The sequence below is a fragment of the Podarcis tiliguerta genome, assembly GCF_965153285.1.
Source record: "Podarcis tiliguerta genome assembly, chromosome: 8".
NCBI lineage: Eukaryota > Metazoa > Chordata > Lepidosauria > Squamata > Lacertidae > Podarcis > Podarcis tiliguerta.
In genome coordinates this window covers 55,517,488-55,537,137 of record NC_139541.1, presented here as the reverse complement: position 1 = coordinate 55,537,137, position 19,650 = coordinate 55,517,488, and the positions used below count along the sequence as shown (strand labels likewise).

Here is a 19,650-nt window from a genome sequence, read left to right as displayed (position 1 = left end):
CAAATATCAGCAGCTGTCTCCACAGCAGCTCCGAGCAGGGCTTTCAGTGTGACTGCTCCTCTTTGGTGGAACAGCATCTCCACTGAGATACAACAGGCACCTGCTATCTGCACCCTCCAGAATCAATGAAAGACATTTATATTTTGAAAGTCTTTTTCAACTGGGTAAAAACATCTCTGCCTCAGGAGTCTTTTGGTACTGTTTTGAAACCATTTTAGTTGTTTTTATGGTGTGTTTGCAAATGGCCTTGAGACTCACATGAAAGGTGATGCATAAAACAATAACATGATAATGAGGTCAGGGAGAGAGATCAGACACCACTGGATTCCCTTCCCCATCACCTCAGAAATGTCTGTGACCCTGGCCCTTCAGACGCCAGCCCTCCAATGTTGGCAAGGTTTGTGTTGGGGGCAGTGTGGGGTATGTTGGAGGAGGAATCTGAAGGACCCAAGCTTTCCTAGCCCCCAAACCCAGGAGAAATCTGCAGCAGCCTTTCACCTTTATTTTCCTTTTTTTTTGTTCCCAGTGGAAGGGAAATTAGATTTTTTTTTAAAAAAATCCATCCTGAAAGAGATGAAGGAGCTCATTTCTACCCTGCTGGCATGAGACCACAGGGAAGGGCACTAGCAGAGCAGTGAAACTACTGCCAGCTTCACCCTTGGCCTGTACTAGCTCTAGGACTGCACTGGTAGTCTTTTTTTTTTCTTTTTAAGAGATCTACGTGAGTCCCCCAAACTTCTGATATCTAAGCCACACCTTTTCTTTGTAAGTTGCTGATCAGAATGAGACAGAGAGAGAGATTGGTACTCTGCCACAGCAATGTGGGTTAGGGCTGGTTTCCTGCATGGGGGTGTGGGGGTGCTTGGGTGCACACAACCTGGGCTTATGGGAGCAGAGATTCACTTCTTTGGGCTGCCACCTTGGGAATCCCTGAGAAAATATGCTCTATATAAACCTGCCTTGACTTTGAAAGAAATGGGATCAGAAAGACAGAAAAAAATTGGAAAGAAGAAGGGGAAGGTGATGCTAAGATATTTAACTTTTCTGGGGAAAATGACTTATGTAAAGAAGAACATTTTTGAAATAGTTACCATCCATTTAAGCTCTTGAAAGTCGACATACATCTCATGCCTTCTGCACACCTGCCGTCCTTCAGAAATGTGGACATCATCTGGGGGGGAAGGACCAAGAATGTCCATCAAAAGGCAGATGGTTCTCTAACATTCACTGAATGGCCAATAAGCCAAAGGGAAATCTGCACCATGGAAGGGCAGTGGTGGGCAACCTCTGCCCCCCAGCAGGCTATTTGAACAACACTGTGCCTACTTGCCCTTTGCCCAATGATGTTGGGTCTAGGACAGGTGAAGATGGGGCTGCATCCAAAGGAGTTTACAGGCACTGCTGACCAGCTGATGGACTCAGCTACCTGCCAAGCCCCGGCAGCCAGTTGATGAGCCTGGTAAGCCTCGGGGCCACACTAGGTGGGAAAGAAGAGGAAATGTGTCTCCAGCATCTTTTTCAACATTACTACCATTATTAAAGGAACTGTTGGTAGGGTGGGTGGGTAAAGTGGACCAGGACCAGGAACTCTATTTCCACACCATCACACTGATGATCAAAACTGCCGCCGCTACAGGTAACAGCACAATGGATGCCTGCAGGTTCCCCTCCACCAGCCGCTAATAGTGGTTCCAGGGCGGCGGCGGCGGGATTTGAATTAGGGGTGTGGCCTGAGGGGCACAGCTGGTGCCAAGAGGACTTGGCCATTCTCTGTGTTGGCGCCCACCTTGAGGCTGTTCAGAAAGGGCTATTAGCCATGATCTCTGTGCTCTGCCTCCACAGCTGGAGACAACAATGCTTCTGAATATAGTTGCTGGAAACTGCAGGAGGGGAGAGGGCTCTTGTGCTCGGGTCCTGCTTAGGGGTTTCCCACTGGGGCATCTGGTTGGGTGCCCCAGGATGCTGGATGAAAGGAGCCATTGGCCTGATCCAGCAGAGGTCTGCTTATGTTTTTATGCTTCGAGCCAATTGCTTTTCTCCTTGGCACTTGGCTGCATCAGGATCTTTCTTGTGGTATTTATCATTAGTTTTAACTTGGCGTGGTTTATATTTGACTAGCCAGTGCTGGGCAGGGCCTTTATTAGGACCAACCCAAAAGCCACAACAGAATTCTCCAGATCTCTTCCTAGGTGCTACAGAAAGTTCTCTGCGTCACAGGGGATGGAATAAAAAATCAGTCTGGAAAGCCCTGAACTCTGCATCTAGACTCATTCCAAAGATGGAGGCCAGGCGCAGACTGAATTGGTCTCTGTCAAGTGCTGGCAGGCTTCAGTTTACAACCTAGGATTCTGGGTGAAGAAGCAATGGCTGATTCCCCATTTCTTAAGACCTAAGTCCACAATAAGCTTCTAGGTGGAAGCATCCTAGGTCCCTTGTTGCTGGCAGCCTGCCAGTCGCCTCACAGCACTGAAGGGCCTGCTGGATGCCAGGTGCAGTAGCCTGCTTCTGAGTCCATGCTGGGGCTGCATGTGCCTGAGTGACAGAACAAGTGACCCTCTGTGGCCCAGCCTGGGGGCAAAGTCTGACTGTCCTTCACTAAGCCGATTCCCTAGCTGCTTCTCCAGCCCTTCTGCTCCTTACCAAACGCTCCTGGGAGCCTGTTTGAGTGCGGGAAGCTGTGGCTCTTCTTGTGCTGCCTCTTCCTCAGGTGCTTGGCTGCACGCGGGACTCTGACTTGGTTTTGGCTTGCCCGGAAAAATGTCACCACGAAGGGCTGCTTGGAGCGCGGTCCGCGGCGACCCAAGAGGCCAGCTGATCCAGGATCAACACTCTGTCCTGCAGAATCCAAAAAACAAACCCTTTCCACTATGTTAAAACTGCTGTACATCAGATTAATAGGTGGGGGTGTTAATCTGTTTAGGGGTCATTACCCAGGGCACCCCACTAGGGAGGACAAGAATCCTGAAGAGGGAGAAAGGGAGAATAGGCACACAGAGACTCTGGTGCTTTCCTTGGCTGTTAGCAAATGGCATTTGCAAGTTTTCAATGACTAGATGGAAATCGGATTATAGTCGTAATGTGCTTTGCCTTCCTTGAAAAGTTAGCTTCCATTTTTTGAGGCCTTTCCAACTTTGATATGTATCATACTACACGTTTAATCTTATTTGCCTGTTGAAATTTGTATCCTGCCTTTCCACCAAAGGGTGCTCAAGGCTTTCCAAATGTCTCATATTATTGCCCTGCCAGCTGCTCTTTCTTCCTAGAGTTTTGTTGCTTAGGCTGCTTGGTAAGTAGAGTTTCTTTTCTTTTCATATAACGGGGGCTATATGAGATCTAAATGGAACCCCAGCCAGTAATCTGGCTGCTGCCTTTTGGATACATGGATACTTTTGTATACCTATTATTTTATGCTATGGAGCAATACAATTTTTAAAAATAAATAAATAAGTCGTATGTGAACAGAAGATGGTTCCATATGCAATACCACCTTATCAAGTTTGCTGCTCTTTCTTGTTCTCTACAGCCAACATAACAACAACTCTTACCACAAAATAGGATTCCTAAAAACTGGAAAAAAATAAATCAATCAAAAATCCCATTAGCCTTACCGTCCTCTGTTTCCACATAGAGCCTCAAGCCCAAGTTGTATTTGCGGTGTAACAGCCAGTGATTACTTGCAGCTGCAACGTCAAACACCAGCCAGCCCTCTGTCCCAGCCAGGATATCCTGGAGATCCAAGAGAAGCAGGTCTGAGTCCCTGGAGTAGCAAAAAGCAAGTATGAGCACAGCTGCTCAGGGTAAAAAATGCTTGACGTTTTTTTAAAGAAACAACAACACTGTGATACAAGGCAGCCTTCCCCAACTTAGTGCCCCCCCCCCCGGAAGACTTGGGTACAACTCCCATCAGACCCAGCATCATCTGAATGTGTTATCTGGGGGCTGATGGAAGCTGGAGGGCACTAGGTTGGCAAAAGCTACTATCTGGCTTCCCCAAGATTTTATAGTGTTTTGACAAGGAAATTTTCTTTGCAGCAGTTACTTCTTATTTTCTGCATTTGTTCACTTAATATTTGTATGCATGGTGCACCTGTAGTGTAGGTGCATTTATTTAAAAATTACTTCCTATATTTCACAGGGGATTCTCCCTACCTAGTAAACCTTTTTGCATTCTGAGTCTGGCATCTGTATGTGTAAATTATAAAATAATTGGAATGACCTGAGAATACTGGGCAGGGCTGTAGCTTAGTGGTCAAGCATCGGCTTGACATGCAGTGGGTCCCAGGCTCAATCCCTGGCATCTCCCGGCAGGGGTGGAAATGTCACCTTTCTGAAAACCTGCCAGTCAGTGTAGACATTACTGAGAGATGGACCAATGATCTGACTTGGTGTAAATGAACTTCCTATTGTGTAAAAATGACTGTATACATTTGAAGGAAGGAATGTAGCTCAGTGGTAGAATATCTGCATTGCATGCAGAAGTTCCCAGGTTCAATTCCAAGCATCTTCTGGAAAGTCGCTGCTGAGCTAGATAGACCAATGATCTGGCACTGAGTAAGGCAGCTGTCTATGTTCCTAACCCATAGGGAATGTCTCCTGTATGACTCTCACTAGAAAGTTGTTACCTGCAATCAAACGTGGTGTAGGAGTTCTTCCTGTGGGATACTGCCTGTAAGTGCAGCCAAGGGGGGACTTTGGCCCTGTGCATCTAGTTAGGCTCACCAGGCCTTCTCATTTAGCCCACAAGGCCATTTGGGGCAACCAACATGACATGTTGTGACATGCCAATCCCAGCTACTGGGGCAATTTGGGGGCAATTTTTTTGCAAAGCCAGACTTTCTATAACTTTCCACATATGCTGCCATGCAAGGCATGGCTTGAGAACTGCTTCCCAACTTGACTAAGGCATAAAATTGCTGAGCTGCTCTCTTCTTATCCAGGAAGCAAGGGGAAGCTTCTGCCTCTAAGGATGCTGCTATGAGCCTGAAATGCTATCCACCTTCAGCTTGCAATATCCAGAAACTGCTTTCCTGCTCCTCCTTCCATCTCCCAGCTCCTCAGATCATCACTCTACTGTATCTGATGGGAATCTGCAATTGGATATGTGGTTTTTTCCCCCAACTTTTTTCTACTGCATTAATTTCCAATATGTTCTGTGAGGCTCATGATGAAACTTTTGCAAGTATGGTTGAATGGAATTGGTGTTTGGGAGGATGTTTGTTCTTTGATTTGGCTTGGCTTTTTAAAAAAATGCCTTACCCACAAATACCTTACCCTACCTGGTACTCAGCAAATGTTTTGGCTGGGTTTTAATTCAGCCCTTGGGCTACAAGCAGTTCCCGACTCCTGCTCCAATGGGACTGTAATGTCGAACAGTGTTATTAGTCCCCATGGTTTGACAGTTGTGTGTTCTGGGTCAAAAGTTGGTCTGCTCTTACTGTACCTGTTAGAATGTTCTTGGACAATCTCATATATGCTGACGTGAAGGGTTTTGTTGACATGCCAACTGAAGCTTTGCATCTTGTAAATTCGGAATTCAGCCGCTGTTACAGACTCCCCTGTTGGGATCTGTGTCAAGTCAAACCTGAATTCCTTCCAATAAGGCTTCTGGTGGAAGATGTCCCAATCTAGTTCAACTGGAAAGAATTGGGACATGATTACACACACGCGCACACGCCCCCCCCAACACATGGATTATTGGGACATCTTTAAGCCACATTCTCTATTGTTGTTGTTTACTGAATTAAGTCGCTTTAACTTGCCCGGTGCAACCCAAAGTGACTTACAACTGAGTACAGACAAAACCCCCCACATAGATATATTAAAACGAAGAGCAGAAATAAATACATTAAAAATATCCCACCCACTTCTAAAAGGCCACAGATAGCTAAAGGATAAAGGCTTGGTTATAAAGGAAGGTTTTTGCATGATGCCTAAAGATATATGATGGCACCAAGCAAGCCACCATAGTTATCACAGTGTTGTATTCTTTTAAAGACAAACCAATGCAATGATCATTTAAAAGACCAGAATGCTAAACACCAGTAAAATCTTAATAAAATAGCCAAATAAAATATCAGTTAACTAAAAAAATGGAGGTGATTTATTTTATTAATTTTCACTACACAGTTTGATGCTGTTCTTTTAGGCACTTTAGCCTTCACTCCACATTACTCAAATCTTATTTATTTACTACATTTCTATATCACCTTCCCCCAAAGGAGCTAAAGTTGGTTGTTCCCCTCCCCACTATCCTCACAACAGCCCTGTGAGGGTGAGAGACTGTGACTGGCCCAAGGTCACCCAGTGAGCTTCACAGGTGAGTAGGGCTTTCCACTTCCATCTCCCAGGTCCTAGCCCAACACTCTAACCACTACATAGCACTGGCTCTATTTACTGAGTTTAAAATACATTCAAGTTTAGCACACACCCAATCTGCCAGGAGAAAATGCCTTCTGAAATCTTTGTTGACTGAGGGTTGAGGGGTGGCAAAGGCAATGGATCTGAGTCAATCTATGTAACATAAAACACATGTCCTCCTCCTAAGGAGGGAGGTAAAGCATCATGAAGTTATGGGTCACATTTTTCACAGGGAATTTCCCCTCCTGACTAATCAATATATCTCACAGTTCTTCCATGGCTTAGAAGCACAGTCCTCATATGGTAAAAGACAGATAGATACAGTTGGAGAGATGCGGCGTTAAAATAATAAAATAATGGCAGAATCTCCTTTGGTTGCAAGCTCTTAATCTATAACACAAGCTATAGGAGTAATAGAATAAAACTGGCCCTGGGCGAAGCCAGGATTTTTGTAAGGGGGGCAGGCCTTTTGGGGGGGCAGAACCTCAGTTAGCTATGTATTTTTATTGATTTAGGGGGGCAGGTGCCCCCTGCCCCTCCTCTTAGCTATGCCCATGAAACTGGCTCTCAAAACCTGGCAAGGGGAACAAGGTATGTACAAGAACAAATGCCATCGAGCCTCTTTATTTTCAAAGAAAACCTCTGAAAGCCGTCTCTCAGGCCACACTAGTAAGATCCCCCCAGTACCTTTCTTGATTTCAGCTCAAAGCAGTTCAGCGGTCAGGAGAATTAGGAGAGAATTGCACTCCCTAGCATTCCATAGGGCGTCCTTCGCCAACCTGATGCTCCCCAGATAAACATCTGGAGAGCAGCAGGTTGGGGGAGGCACTCTAGCATCCTGGAATTTAGTGGTTGTTAAGTAGCAGTGCAGAGGCCTGGCGGTTAGCTGGGAGAAAACAGCTGCTTTCCTCCCCCCTTTTTGGTGTGTGAAGAGGGCTCGACTGTCTGTGACGTGCCAGGAGAGGTTAGGGTGGGCTGCGGTTTCCAAAGGAATACTTCCCTTCCCAATTAAGGGAACCGAGGCAGAGAGAACTTGATGGGGGTTGGACTGCTTGTGTTTGTTTTTATTTCCAAGTCTGACAAACATCTTTAAGTTTAGGAGCTGTCTGTTTAAGCCAGCCACACACACACACACTTTATCCTTTTCTTGTTTTGCCATTTTTCTAGCCATCTCAGCTACACTGACAGAAACCTCTCAAACCGGGAAGCAGGTCTGGCACCTGAGCAAAGCGCTTGCCGCCTTCTGCTGGCATCCAAAAGGTGTCCTTTGCACCAACCAGATGACCCAACAGGAAGCCCCAAAGCACAACCTGAATGCAAGAGCCCTCTCCCCTCCTGTGGTTTCCAGGAACTGGCATTCAGAAGCATTGCTACCTTTGACTGCTGATGCGGAGCATAGCTATTGATAGCCCTCTCCTCTGTGAATTTGTCCAATCCTCTTTTAAAGCCATCCAAGTTGGTGGCCATCACTGCCTCCTGTGGGAGCAAGTTCCACAGTTTCGCCATGTGCTGCATGAAGAAGTCCTTTCTTTTATATTCCAACATTCAGATTCATTGGATGGCCACAAACTCTAGCATTTTGGGAGAGGGAGAACTTCTCTCCACCCACTTTCTCCATGCCCAAGCATTCCCAGCTATTCCTCTTGAGTTGTTCTCCTGGTAGGGATGTGGACCTGGCTGGGCTGGCCTGATCATCTTCCGCTCCCATGTCATACATGGCAGTGCTGGGAAGGGCCCCTTCCCAGAGAGGCAGCCAGCACAGGCCATACTCTCCAGCTGGCCCCATTTACGTGAATGCATCGCTGCTTTGTTCCCACGACACATGTGGGTGTTGCCCCTGCAGCATTTGTCAGGCCAAGCAATGTGATGAACAGGGAGCAAGGAGATGTTGGAGGACAGGGCTCGCCTGTGCAAGGGCCACACTGCTTACCTGGCAACCCCTAAGCTAGCCATATGAGATAGAGGTCTCTGCCTTACAGCTAGTCTTGAAATAAGATTCAGCTGCTAGTCTAAGGGGTGAAGTGGAGGAGGCATCTTGTCTGCCTCAGACAGCAAAACATATTGGGCGGGCCGTATTTTTAGGCACTTGGCAACTACATTTTTAGTTCTCCTGGCTTTTAATCTCTGATCATTTAACATCTCTGCTCTGATTGTTTTCCGTGCTGCCCTTTCCTCTTGGGAACATCGTTTTAATGTCATTTTGCTGCCTTTTTGTAACCTACTATAAATTGCCCTGGGACTTTTTAATTGAAGGGTGGCATTAAAGCAAGCAAACGCAGTGATAGTTGGATGGGTTCAATTTTATATTTGTTCAGGGGGTGAGGAGACAACAGTCTCAAAAGCTTTGTGTGCTCCCAGACTACCACCCCTGCATCTAAGAATGTGACCATATTATAAAGCACAGGAGCATGTAAAAACATTGTTTTTGCACTCATGGGCAATTTCTAAAAACAGAAGTTCTGGGGGTCAAGCCAGAATAGAAGGTTAGATACCTTTACCCCATGGGGGGGGGTGTAGCTCATGATGATTATTAAAAGGAAAGGAAACCTTCATGTGCTCAGATGCACTCTTTACTTTAATCTGCCCTTTATTTTCAGGCTGAGACCTGCCTCCTGCACATTCCAAAAAATGCTGTTACGCCACTAATGGTGCCTGCAGGCCAGGCACCCAGAGAACATTTCTCACCTTGGGGATTGTAAATGAAGTTCATTAGTACTTTGCAAACACTGAAAACAAACCTAAACCAAACCCACATGTTCTTTCCCATCTGTTTACAGGATTATGGGAGTTTAATAGAGACGTTATTTAGCTTTGAGGCACTCTGCAATGAAAGGGGAGGGGAACCCCTTTTCCTAGAAATGCTTCTTCCTAACCAGCTGCCAGGGCAGGATGGAGGGTTGTGAGGGGAAGAACTTAGAGAATAACTTCTCTGGGATTTATTACTTAAAGCAATCATGTGCTTGTTTTTAAAAGCAAAGGGTTAAGAGCATACATCTTCACATCCCAATGCACTTTGACCCACGAAAACTGGTTAGGCAAATATTTTTATCTTTTAATGTACATCCAAGCACTATTCTCCTCCTACTTTATTTCATTGATTTATCTGATGTGGAACTAGTAATAATAATAATACTAAGAATACTAATAATAAAATTTATTTATACCCCGCCCAGAGCTGGGCTCAGGGCGGCTAGCATCAGTAAAATTACAGTAAAAAAACCTAATGGGGTGGGGGGAACACCCAATTTAAAATACAGGTTAAAATGCAATCTAAAATGCAGCCTCATTTTAAAAGTAGCCCATAAATCAAAACCATAAGGGGAGGGAAACATAAGGGTCAGACTGAATCCAAACCAAAGGCCAGGCGGAACAGCTGTCTTGCAGACCCTGTGGAAAGATGTCAAGTCCCGCAGGGCCCTAGTCTCTTGTGACAGAGCGCTCCACCAAGTCGGGGCCAGTACTGAAAAGGCCCTTGTCCTAGCTGAGACCAATCTAACCACCTTGCAACCTGGGACCTCCAAAATGTTGTCATTTGTGGACCTTAAGGTCCTCCATGGGGCATACCAGGAGAAGCAGTCCCGTAGGTACATGGGTCCTAGTGGACTTTGGCTGTCTGTTGTTGGAGAGTTTAAGCTGTGTCTCCATCTATATCCCATCTGTGCCTTTGTAAATAACCACAAATATTACAAAACACCAGTTATGTACTGAGTTTCCAAGTATACACTAAGCCTAAGCCTCCGGTGGCTGCTTTCCTCAAGGAAACCAAGCCTGGGGGAGGGCCATACCCCATAAGCTTTTCATGGTTGGAAGGTGAAAGAGAAGAATAACGTGTGTGTGTGTGTGTGTGTGTGTGTGTGTGCGCGCGCGCGCGCACACACACACACACACGTGTGCACACTCTCTCTCTCAGGACTGCCTTTCAGGGATGCTTCATGATGACAATTATTCATCTACACTGAGGGATCCTGATAATCACTTGCTGCTGCTCCGAAACACTCTGGACGTCTCCATGCAGCCTTAATTTGCAAATGGGCCATTGTTATGTCCCAAACAGAACCTTGGCTACAGGTTTTTAAAAACTCTTTGACTTTTCCATGGAAAGGGGATATCTGGATTATGGGTTGACATTTTGATGCCTTCCATGCCATGAGGGTGCTGCAAAAAGACCCATCCCACAATAAACACCCATCTGGAAGCAGCCATCAAAAGTCACCAACCTAAGACACTGGATGCTTTGAAAGACAACCAAGGAACATTGAGAGGGAGAACAATGGGAGAACAGAGCCTACACTGACACCTGCAGCTGAAGGTTAATCCATCTGGTGACCAAGGACATCCCACCTAGCCCTGCCTTTACAAATGGAAATTTTGAGACCCCTGTAGGCATCCTTTGCATTGGACACTGATGATTTATGCTCATGATGATATTGGAGCAGTTACATGCAAACCCACTTCCAATGCTGTTTGCACATGTTTTGAGGTGGATAGATGGCTTTTAAAATGCAGTAAAATGGATATGACATAGTTTTCTGATAAGGTAACTCTGAACCCATTCCAGCATGGCAGAGAGGCCCTACTGAGGCACAGGAGAGGCAGGTCCATGCTCTGGCAGCACCAAAACCCTGATGCTGTGTACTCTACAGACACAGCACCAATTCCTAGCTTCTAGCCATTGCTATCTTTCTCTAAATCATTTGCTAATAAAAGCACGCTAGATGGAAAGTCCTAGGACTGTGTCCTTTAATAATGAAATCAAAATAGTTTGAGGCTACAGAAAACACAGCTTGATGTTATTTGGCATGTTAATTGCTTTTGTGTTTGCTTCATATTTTCCACTCTCTTTTGTTAACTCTGATCATCATGTCAGGCTGGATGTTTACATAAGGGGAGTGAGCGACGGAGGGCCCTTCTCCCAAACAGAATGCTGAGATTTTAATTATGCATCTCTGTCTTTTAAAAGTCATTCCTTCCAGCTACTGGGTTCACCACAAACTCCTCATTTTGTTTTTAAAGAAAATAAAGGCGACTCTGGCAGGGTGCCCGACCCTGGGCGGATGCGGACACGGAGCTCTTCCTGGCCAGAGGTCTGGGCCTGGCAAAGAGGGATGGGCAACTCTGCTGTCACTGAAGGAGAGGAGGAGGAGGAGGCAGAACTCACCACAGGCAAAGGAAGCAGCCAAAACATTTTGGGAGTGCTGAGGGTGTTTCAATGAGAACATAAGAAGAGCCTGCAGCTGGATCAAGCCAAGATCTAGACTGGCATTCTGTTCTCGCTATCGTCAACCCTGTGGGGAAACCTGCAAGCAGGATTTGAGCGCAGTAGCACTCTCCCCTCCCGTGTTGCTCAAGCGCACACACATTTTACTGTCCTGTTGTGAGCTTGGGGGTGGGGAGTGGGAGCATCCACAGGCTTTCATCATAGTTCAGTTTGAGCCTGGGCACAGCTGGGCTCTCATGTGCTGGACTACCACACTGCACCCAAGGTGGGGCTGCCTTTGAAGAATGTTCAGAAGCTGCAGCTGGCACAGAAGAAAAGGAAAAAACGTTAGCCGTGTTGGTCCAGACAAAAAACTCAGATCTATACTAGGACTACACCTAGTTTCAAGTTCCTCAGAGCTCTTCATTAGGCTGAATGCTAAAGAAAGCAAATTCTTTTGTTACTATCAGCTAGATGTTCTCCCCCACTTGCTTTGTTTACTATCTGGCCGGATGTTGAGCTCTGAACAATTCAAAAGATTGCCTGCTCTTTCTGTGATATTTTGGTTGGCCTAATAACGTGGGTGGTTTTTTTAAATGCCTGATGCAGAATGGAGCTCTCGGGATTCTGACAGGAGCTTGCTACTCAGAGTATGTCATCTAAATCGGCTCTCAGTGTGGTTCCAAGCCCACTCTAACAGCTGGCTGTCACCTTTAAAGTCCTATACCTGGTACCCTACAGATGTTCCAGGCAGCACCCACCAGCCCCAACCAGCACAACTGTAGAATGCTGAGGCTGATGGGAGTTGTAGTAAGGTTACCAGATTTTTTTCAATGAATCTGGGGACACTTTTCAACTTCCAATAGATGGATTTTGTCAGGGGACAGATTTGTAAATCTGGAGACTATCCCTGGGAAACGGGGACATCTGGTAACCTTAAGTTGTAGTCCACAATACCTTGAGGGCACCAGGCTGGGGAAGGCTGCCCCATATAGATTGATTTCAGGGTATCTAAAGGACTACCTGCTCCTCCCCAATGATGGCCCACCTCTTAAGAGATCCCAGGGTCGCTTTGCTCTGTGCCCCACCATTGTCTGCAGTGCAACTGGGGAATGCAGGCTGAGGAGCAGATAGGCACTGATTTCTCCGTGGAAACTCCCCCTCTCAGCAGCTATATTTAAGTGTGCTTTTAATATCATCTGATATTTGTGCTCCACTGTATCTCCAAGGGCAGCAGCCTTTTTTTTTTTTGTCCTCACAACAGCCCTGTGAGGAACCTGGCCCAAAACCAGGGCTTCATGGCTAAGGGTAGATTTGCACTAAAAGCTTCTCCACAACAGCTTCAGCTCCTGACCAAGTATTAATTTTGAAAGCTAATTGTATTTCAGTTCATATATAGGTTTGAGAAGTGCAAACTAGGTAGTTTCTCATTAAAACACAAACAAAACTCCATCCCTTCCAGCACCATTTCCATTTCTGCAGATAATTCCAGTATATTTATTTTCTACATCTTCCAGCATGCCCCATAAAAAAAATCTCTGCAGGTCTGCACACAGGACGTCTTTTACACCCCTGCCAGTTTCAAGGTATTTTTAGCTTCAGCCGTGTGTGTGTGTGTGTGTGTGTGTGTGTGTGTCAGTGTCATTTTATTCTATAAATTACACCTCCACTGTAATTATACTAGTCCCTGCTGCCTCAGAGTGGTCCATGTGCCTTTTTCAGACACTAAATTAAAAGGAAATTCTGGCACACCGAACCACATAAAGAATCTGAAGTCTTAAAATATATTCGAATGAGATGCAGAAAGAACTCTATCTATCAGAATCCATGCCAAAAAAATAAGCCGAATGCAAGACTTTGTCTGGAAGGGAGAGTGTGGAACACTTCAGCCCCCCAGCCTTATATAAGCTGCTTACACAACCAGACTTTCATGGGCAGAAACCATCTCTTTCACTCTCCCCCTGCGACTTAACAGGTACCTTAAGGTCCATACACAAAGATGTATCTGGCCCCCCATGATGAGCTGCCCATCTTCCCAAGAGCAGAGATAGAAAAGAAGAGGCTTCTTGACCTGAACTTCTCTTCCTGTAAAGGGCCTTTCTAGCTTTCCAATATTCAGGGTCAACCCTACCATAAGGCAGAATGGAGCAGTCGCCTCAGGCGACAAATGCTGAAGTGCGGAAAGTGGATGGGCTTGCTCTGCGCCTCCTCAGTTGAAGACAGTGGAGGATGCGGTGTCCCACACCACTACCCCTGGGGTTAAGGATCCCATTGCCAGTGGTGGCAGGTGAGGAGGCACCATCTTGTCCCTCGCCCATAAACAGCAAAATGCCTTTGGCCAGTGGCCCTAGGGATATTCATGACACAGGTTAAGCAAGTTTTCTATCATTCCACAGCTCAGTTTATTTTCTGCATGGTTTCTTCTCTGCTAGACATCCACAGCAGCGCTGGGACGCCCCCAGCACTAGACCACTGAATACCATTCCTTTGGCTTCCAACCTCTTACCACACATTTCCCACATGCTTTCCAGCTCACCCTTATTAATCTAAACAAACAAAAAAACAAGCATCAAAAATTCCATACGTGGTACAGGAAAAAACCCAGACAGCTGAACGCGCCTCCTTAGCTTAGGAAATGCCAACGTGGTGCCCTCCAGATGTTCTTGGCAACCCAGCTTCCCTCATCTCTGACCACTGGCCAAGCTGGCCAAGGCTGATGGGTGTTGAGAGTCCAACAAGGACTGGAGGACACCACAGTGGCTGCCCCTCACTGCCCATCCTCCCTCGTTCCTCATGCTGGTCTCCAGAAATTTAAAAATCTTCTCGGCTTCCTTTGAGGCCTGGATCCCAAGGAATTTAGGAGTTGCCAGTATTGGCATTTGAAAAAAAAGCTTCCTGTATGCCATTATGTGGAGAATATGGGCAGAGTTTTCTCTCTTGTGGGTAGGGAGAATCTTTTCCCACTTAATCAGTGGAACCATAATCCTCTGCTATCTGCACTGAGGTTTGTTCTGCTGCCTTATGCGCAAAAACAAGAGGCCAGACCAAATCCAGCTGAAGCACAGCTGAAGACCACCAGCCAGCAATTACACTGTCTCTGAGAGGCAACCACGTTGCCTGCCAGCTTGTCAAACAACCACTATGCTCTCCCAGGAGACCCTTCAGCTGCCTCCCTTCTAAAGTGGGTATGAGAGAAGTCACTGAAGCCAGCCTCAGGCTTTGCAAGAACCAGGAGCAGAAACAGCACCTGCTGCAGGCATCGGGCCTGGCTTCCCTCCCCAACTGGCAGCTGCCTGCCTGGGAGCCTCTGAGGTAGAGCCCTCTTAACTTTAAAGGATGAGGCAGCAGGTGGGTTTAATCCAAAAGCTGCACTAGTTTGTTCTGGGCTGTTCACCCTTTACAGTGGTACCTCGGGTTAAGTACTTAATTCATTCCAGAGGTCTGTTCTTAACCTGAAACTGTTCTTAACCTGAAGCACCACTTTAGCTAATGGGGCCTCCTGCTTCCGCCGCGCCACCAGAGAACGATTTCTGTTCTTATCCTGAAGCACTATTTCTGGGTTAGCAGAGTCTGTAACCTGTAGCGTATGTAACCTGAGGTACCACTGTATTTCAAATATGGTATGGTCTGGAACCACGCCTTGCCATTGCAACAGTTAGAAAATGCGGGGGGGGGGGGGGGAGGAGCAACCTGTCACAAGGGAGTCTTGGCAGTGGCAGGGGGTGGGGTGGAAACAACAGAGGGACCCTCAGTTGGCCTCTTAAAGGGGAAAATAATGCAGAATTCACAACCACGACGTGGTGGTGGATACTTGTGGCCTCAAAAGCAGAAGCACTGGCTTGCCACACTATGAAGTAATATGCAGGACCATCTAAAGGGGGAGGCTGCAATAAACCAGAGTCCAAAATGACCCAAGTGCACCACAAATTCATAAACTACGAAAGCTGCACTGGGTCTCCATGGTGTGAGGCAGTCTGCCTCCAAATGCCAGGATAAAGAACTAGGGAGGCCATCGCTGTCATACTTGGGAGCTTCCTCCCTGTCCTTGCTGAGTGAACAAAATGCCAGCCCTCTGTGGAATGTGAACCTTAAAACTGCATGCCAAAGTCAAGACCTCCCTCAAAGGCTTAATTGTTCAAGGGTTCCAACTACTGAGCAGGGAGATGAGCTGGATAAGAATCACTGCAGCTCAGGGGCAGAGCAAAAGTCCCCAGGTTCAACTAGAGTTGGAGAGAGGTTTAACCTGGGCCTGCATCTCAAAGCGGGGCTCCAATCCAGCAGCTTGTTAAGCTTTTAGCATTCGATAACTTTCACAAGTTGTTTCTTTGTACATCAGGCCAAAATGTTTCAACATGTTGAAGCAGGTAAACAACTATCCCCATTCAGCTATGGGGCAAAAGTGTTTGAATGGGCTTAATATCAGCAGCACTACTGCATGAAAGCTAGATTCACCCCTCAATAGTTAGTGCATGTGCACAGAAAAAGGCTAGGAAAGCATCTGTTAAAAACATTCAGATTATGTCTCATTCTTTTTTCTACGTACTTTATTTGTGTGTTGTAGTTTTTCATTTTTATTATGGCTGGTGCCTCAGAAGTGGCCTGGGTCCCTCTGGACCTCTGAGAAGTCCTGTCTCCAGGTAGGGCTGGGGAAACCTCATTCCTGAAAGCCGTGAGAGTCATTGCCAGACAGTGTAGAGAATACTGTGCTCAATGGACCATTGGTCTGACACGGTCTAAGGCAACTTCCTGTATTCCTACAACAAGCAGGGGGGCAGAGGCAGTTTTAGGATAGCACAACTGGTTTGAACACATTGGGTGCTGATGATGCCCAAACAAGATGTAGAACGAAGCGTGAACCCCCCACCCGAATTTTAGCATTGCACAGGGTGCTGCTGAAATCTGAGAGCCCAAAGTCTTCCACTGGTGGGGGGAAGCTGTAGAATAGCTTGGCAGGACTTTGGACCCTGCAAGGAGGAAGGGTTCAGCCAGTGGTACAAAGAGGTGAACTTGGACTTAATGGCTTTAACTGACCCTGCATGTTACTTCAGTTGAAAATCACACTGTTCACACACACACCACAGAACAATTGCTTCTACCTTCCTGGTACATCAAAGCAAAAAGAAAAACAAGAAGAAGAAAAATTCATCGGCCCCGATTTTTTTTAAAGAAAAGCTCTTGAGTATTGGCAGATTTGCATTGTATAGTCATTTAAATCATAGCACCACAATGGCTAGAGGAATAAAGTAGAGCTTGCTTCAAAAAAGTAGAGTGGCTTGGTGCTAGACATTTACTTGGGAATAAGCATCATTTTGTTGTAGGAAAGGATACTGTATTTTAAAGAACAAAAAAACCTCAAACCCAAAAAAGCCACGCACCTGTAACTGCGTACATGCCTAACTGCCCATACACACATACCCACACACACACTACAGTGAGCAGCACCTGTCCAGGAATGCCCAAACTAGCCCAGGTGCTGATGCCAGGACTGCGTGCCACTGCTCCTTTCCTGTGCTGCTCTCTGGGAAACAGATATATTTTGGATATTATATTGAATATATAATATAGAACATTAACAGGGCTGTTTTCAAGCCAGAACTTACTGGAACTCAGTTCCGGGACCTCTCAGGTGGGTACCATTGCCTTTATAAGAGAACAAGAGTGGCGTTCATGGCGAGTTTCGGCACCTCTTTTTCTAGAGAAAGAGCACTAAACATTAATATCCATTTAGATAGATTGATATTAAATTCCTGGAAGTTGGGGAAATAGCCACAGTTTTTAGGCAGTCTCACTGGCCTTTTAAGAGTCTGCTGCTGTTTTCAAATTACAACTCTGCTGAGCTATGGAGGCAACAGCACTGCTTTGACAGAAGGAAGATTATTGGCAGCTGCAGCTCCACCCACAATGGCAGCAGAAGCAACCGCTGATTATCCAATTGCAAAATTCAGCCACGAGGAAACAGATGCAAACTCCCACTCTTTTCTGGATGGAGGGGGTGCTTGTGCAGGTGAAATTCCCAAGATTGTGCCCAAAGACTTTATTGGCAAGACTGCCAAGAGCCCAGGCAAGGCTCATGCAGCAGGCCCAGCTCCATCATTCCTAGGACATAAGCAAGCCATTAAACTGGGTGGCTCCCCCAAGCTTTCTGCGTTGCCCAAAAATAGTCGCCATGGACAGCGAGCGACTCCCAGAAGACAACCTCAGTTTCCTCTTGGCATTTGGTCCAAAGCTCTTGCGGTTGAGGCAGGGAGCGCGATGCAGCTGCCCTTTCCGCTGGAAATCAGGGCGGCTAGCGAGAATCCTAAATTTAAAACGTCCTCAGAATTTCTCTGGTGCAAGAGGCCTCCCATATGTTTCCTTGTTGGGAGGCTACCAAAGAGGAACTCGCCCTGCACTGAACAGGCGTGGACAGGCTGGCTTCTTTTATATGTACCATACATAAAAGACAGTATGAAAGATAGAGAAATTCATTAGAACGGGTAATGTCTGATGTCGGCGTTTTTTCCCCCCTTTGAATCTGCTCAACAAAAAAACCTGAGCCTATTTAAGTGGTGTTGTGTAACAATGGAAATGAGGTGTAGTATAGAATTATTAACATTTTTGTTCTGAAACGCCGTCAGCACCACAAGATGTACAATGCCTTTCACCAAACAAAAGAAAGGGCAAGTTTTGTGTCTATGAAAGAACTCCAAAATGTATCTGTGTCTTTCTCCTTCCTTCTCCAATCCTTTTCTCTATGGCCCCTTCCCTTCCAAGAATTCTGGAATGTTTAAAAACCAGGAACAAATTACGCCAAACAAAATGAGGCTGAAGTTGGTTCTATTTCCCAGTTACTTAACTTTATGCCAACATATTTTGCTAGTCCGTGATCAGAATTTGCTCCCCCCCCCCCCCCCCGCAGCATTCAATGGTGAGCATAGCTGGTTTGTAAGCCATGAAGAGATAAAACCCACTAATTATGGTTATCAAGAAAATTAACCCACGTTTCCAGAGCACGTAGAGTGTGAAATTGCGGTGTGATAAAACCTTTTGGCAGGAGCCTGTTGGGAAGCAACCAACTTGTTCCCGAAGCACTCCAAACCCTAAAAACCAGCAAGTGATATATGAGCAGGGAACCAATCTCATTAATGCTCTCGGGTAAGAGGGTGGTTTTATTCCCTTCCCAAACACTGGAAGCTGCCTTATATCAAGTCAGGCATATTGCCTACACTGACTGGCAGCAGCTCTCGAGAGTTTCAGAAAGGGGACATTCCCAACCCTACCTGGATGCCATTGGGGACTGAACCTGGGACCTTTTGCACGATGAAAGTGCAATGCTGCTGGTATTGCTGGAGTGAGCTACAGCCCTCTGTGCACTCTGCCCAGACGAACAAGCCACTGTGTTGATAGCCAAAGCAACACCAGGTGGTAAGAAGACTTGAACCTATATTGTCTCAGAAACTGCTACAAACCTGCATCACCTCACAAACTTGGCAAAAGGGTAGATGTGGCTTCCTTTTTGCTAAATGATGAATAGTAGAGTTTGAGGGGTTTGGGTTGTGTTTTTTTAAAATGCAATTCATCTTACACGACAAATTCCAGTCATCCAGGGTCTCCCAAAGGTACTTTTTACAGGAAGCTGTGGAGATCTTGAAGTGGTGGGCTAACAAAGTGAGACTTAATCTGGGGAAGCCAGAGGTGACAAACTGGCGATTGGGAGTACAACCTGTTCTGGATGGGGCTGTGCTCCTTTTGAAGACAAAGTTCACAGCTAGGTTGGAGTCTGCACCTGGATACATCCAGGTAGTGGCTGAGGCTCTGAACACTCCAAGTGCACCAGTATACAATAGGTGGACTATAAAGGCAGGTAGGCACAAAGCTGCCCTGCTTTCCATGGGGAAATGCACAGCAAGCTTCCAAGTCAGGGGTTGGCAGCACGGTCATGCTCGCTAGCAGTGGCAGCTAGTGCCCACTGCAACTGGTAAAGTGGAAGACAGGGAGGTCAACAGTAGGTGGTGCCAGAGCCAACAGCAGGCAGAACCAACTGACTCTGCTTTTGTCCCCTTCTTTCTCCCTTCCTTAGTTGTGCAAGAGCAACACTGAGACATGGCAGGCAGTGC

At 46.3% G+C, this 19,650-nt stretch overlaps 1 protein-coding gene and 1 long non-coding RNA gene across 2 annotated transcripts in view; one reads left to right on the top strand and one right to left on the bottom strand.

The window, feature by feature from the left end:
* LOC310683305 (bone morphogenetic protein 8B-like) overlaps positions 1-19,650 on the bottom strand; it is a 28,318-nt gene that overhangs the window by 4,593 nt on the left and 4,075 nt on the right. Inside the window, exons 2-5 of the mRNA XM_083453138.1 lie at positions 5,441-5,633; positions 3,609-3,757; positions 2,641-2,835; positions 1,092-1,171 (exon numbers count right to left, since the gene is read on the bottom strand). Coding sequence (XP_083309264.1) covers positions 1,092-1,171; positions 2,641-2,835; positions 3,609-3,757; positions 5,441-5,633 — 617 coding nt within the window. The remainder of the gene's footprint in view (positions 1-1,091; positions 1,172-2,640; positions 2,836-3,608; positions 3,758-5,440; positions 5,634-19,650) is intronic.
* LOC310683326 overlaps positions 3,758-19,650 on the top strand; it is a 27,727-nt gene continuing 11,834 nt past the window's right edge. The window contains exon 1 of the long non-coding RNA XR_014514354.1: positions 3,758-3,776. This is a non-coding gene — a long non-coding RNA (uncharacterized lncRNA). The remainder of the gene's footprint in view (positions 3,777-19,650) is intronic.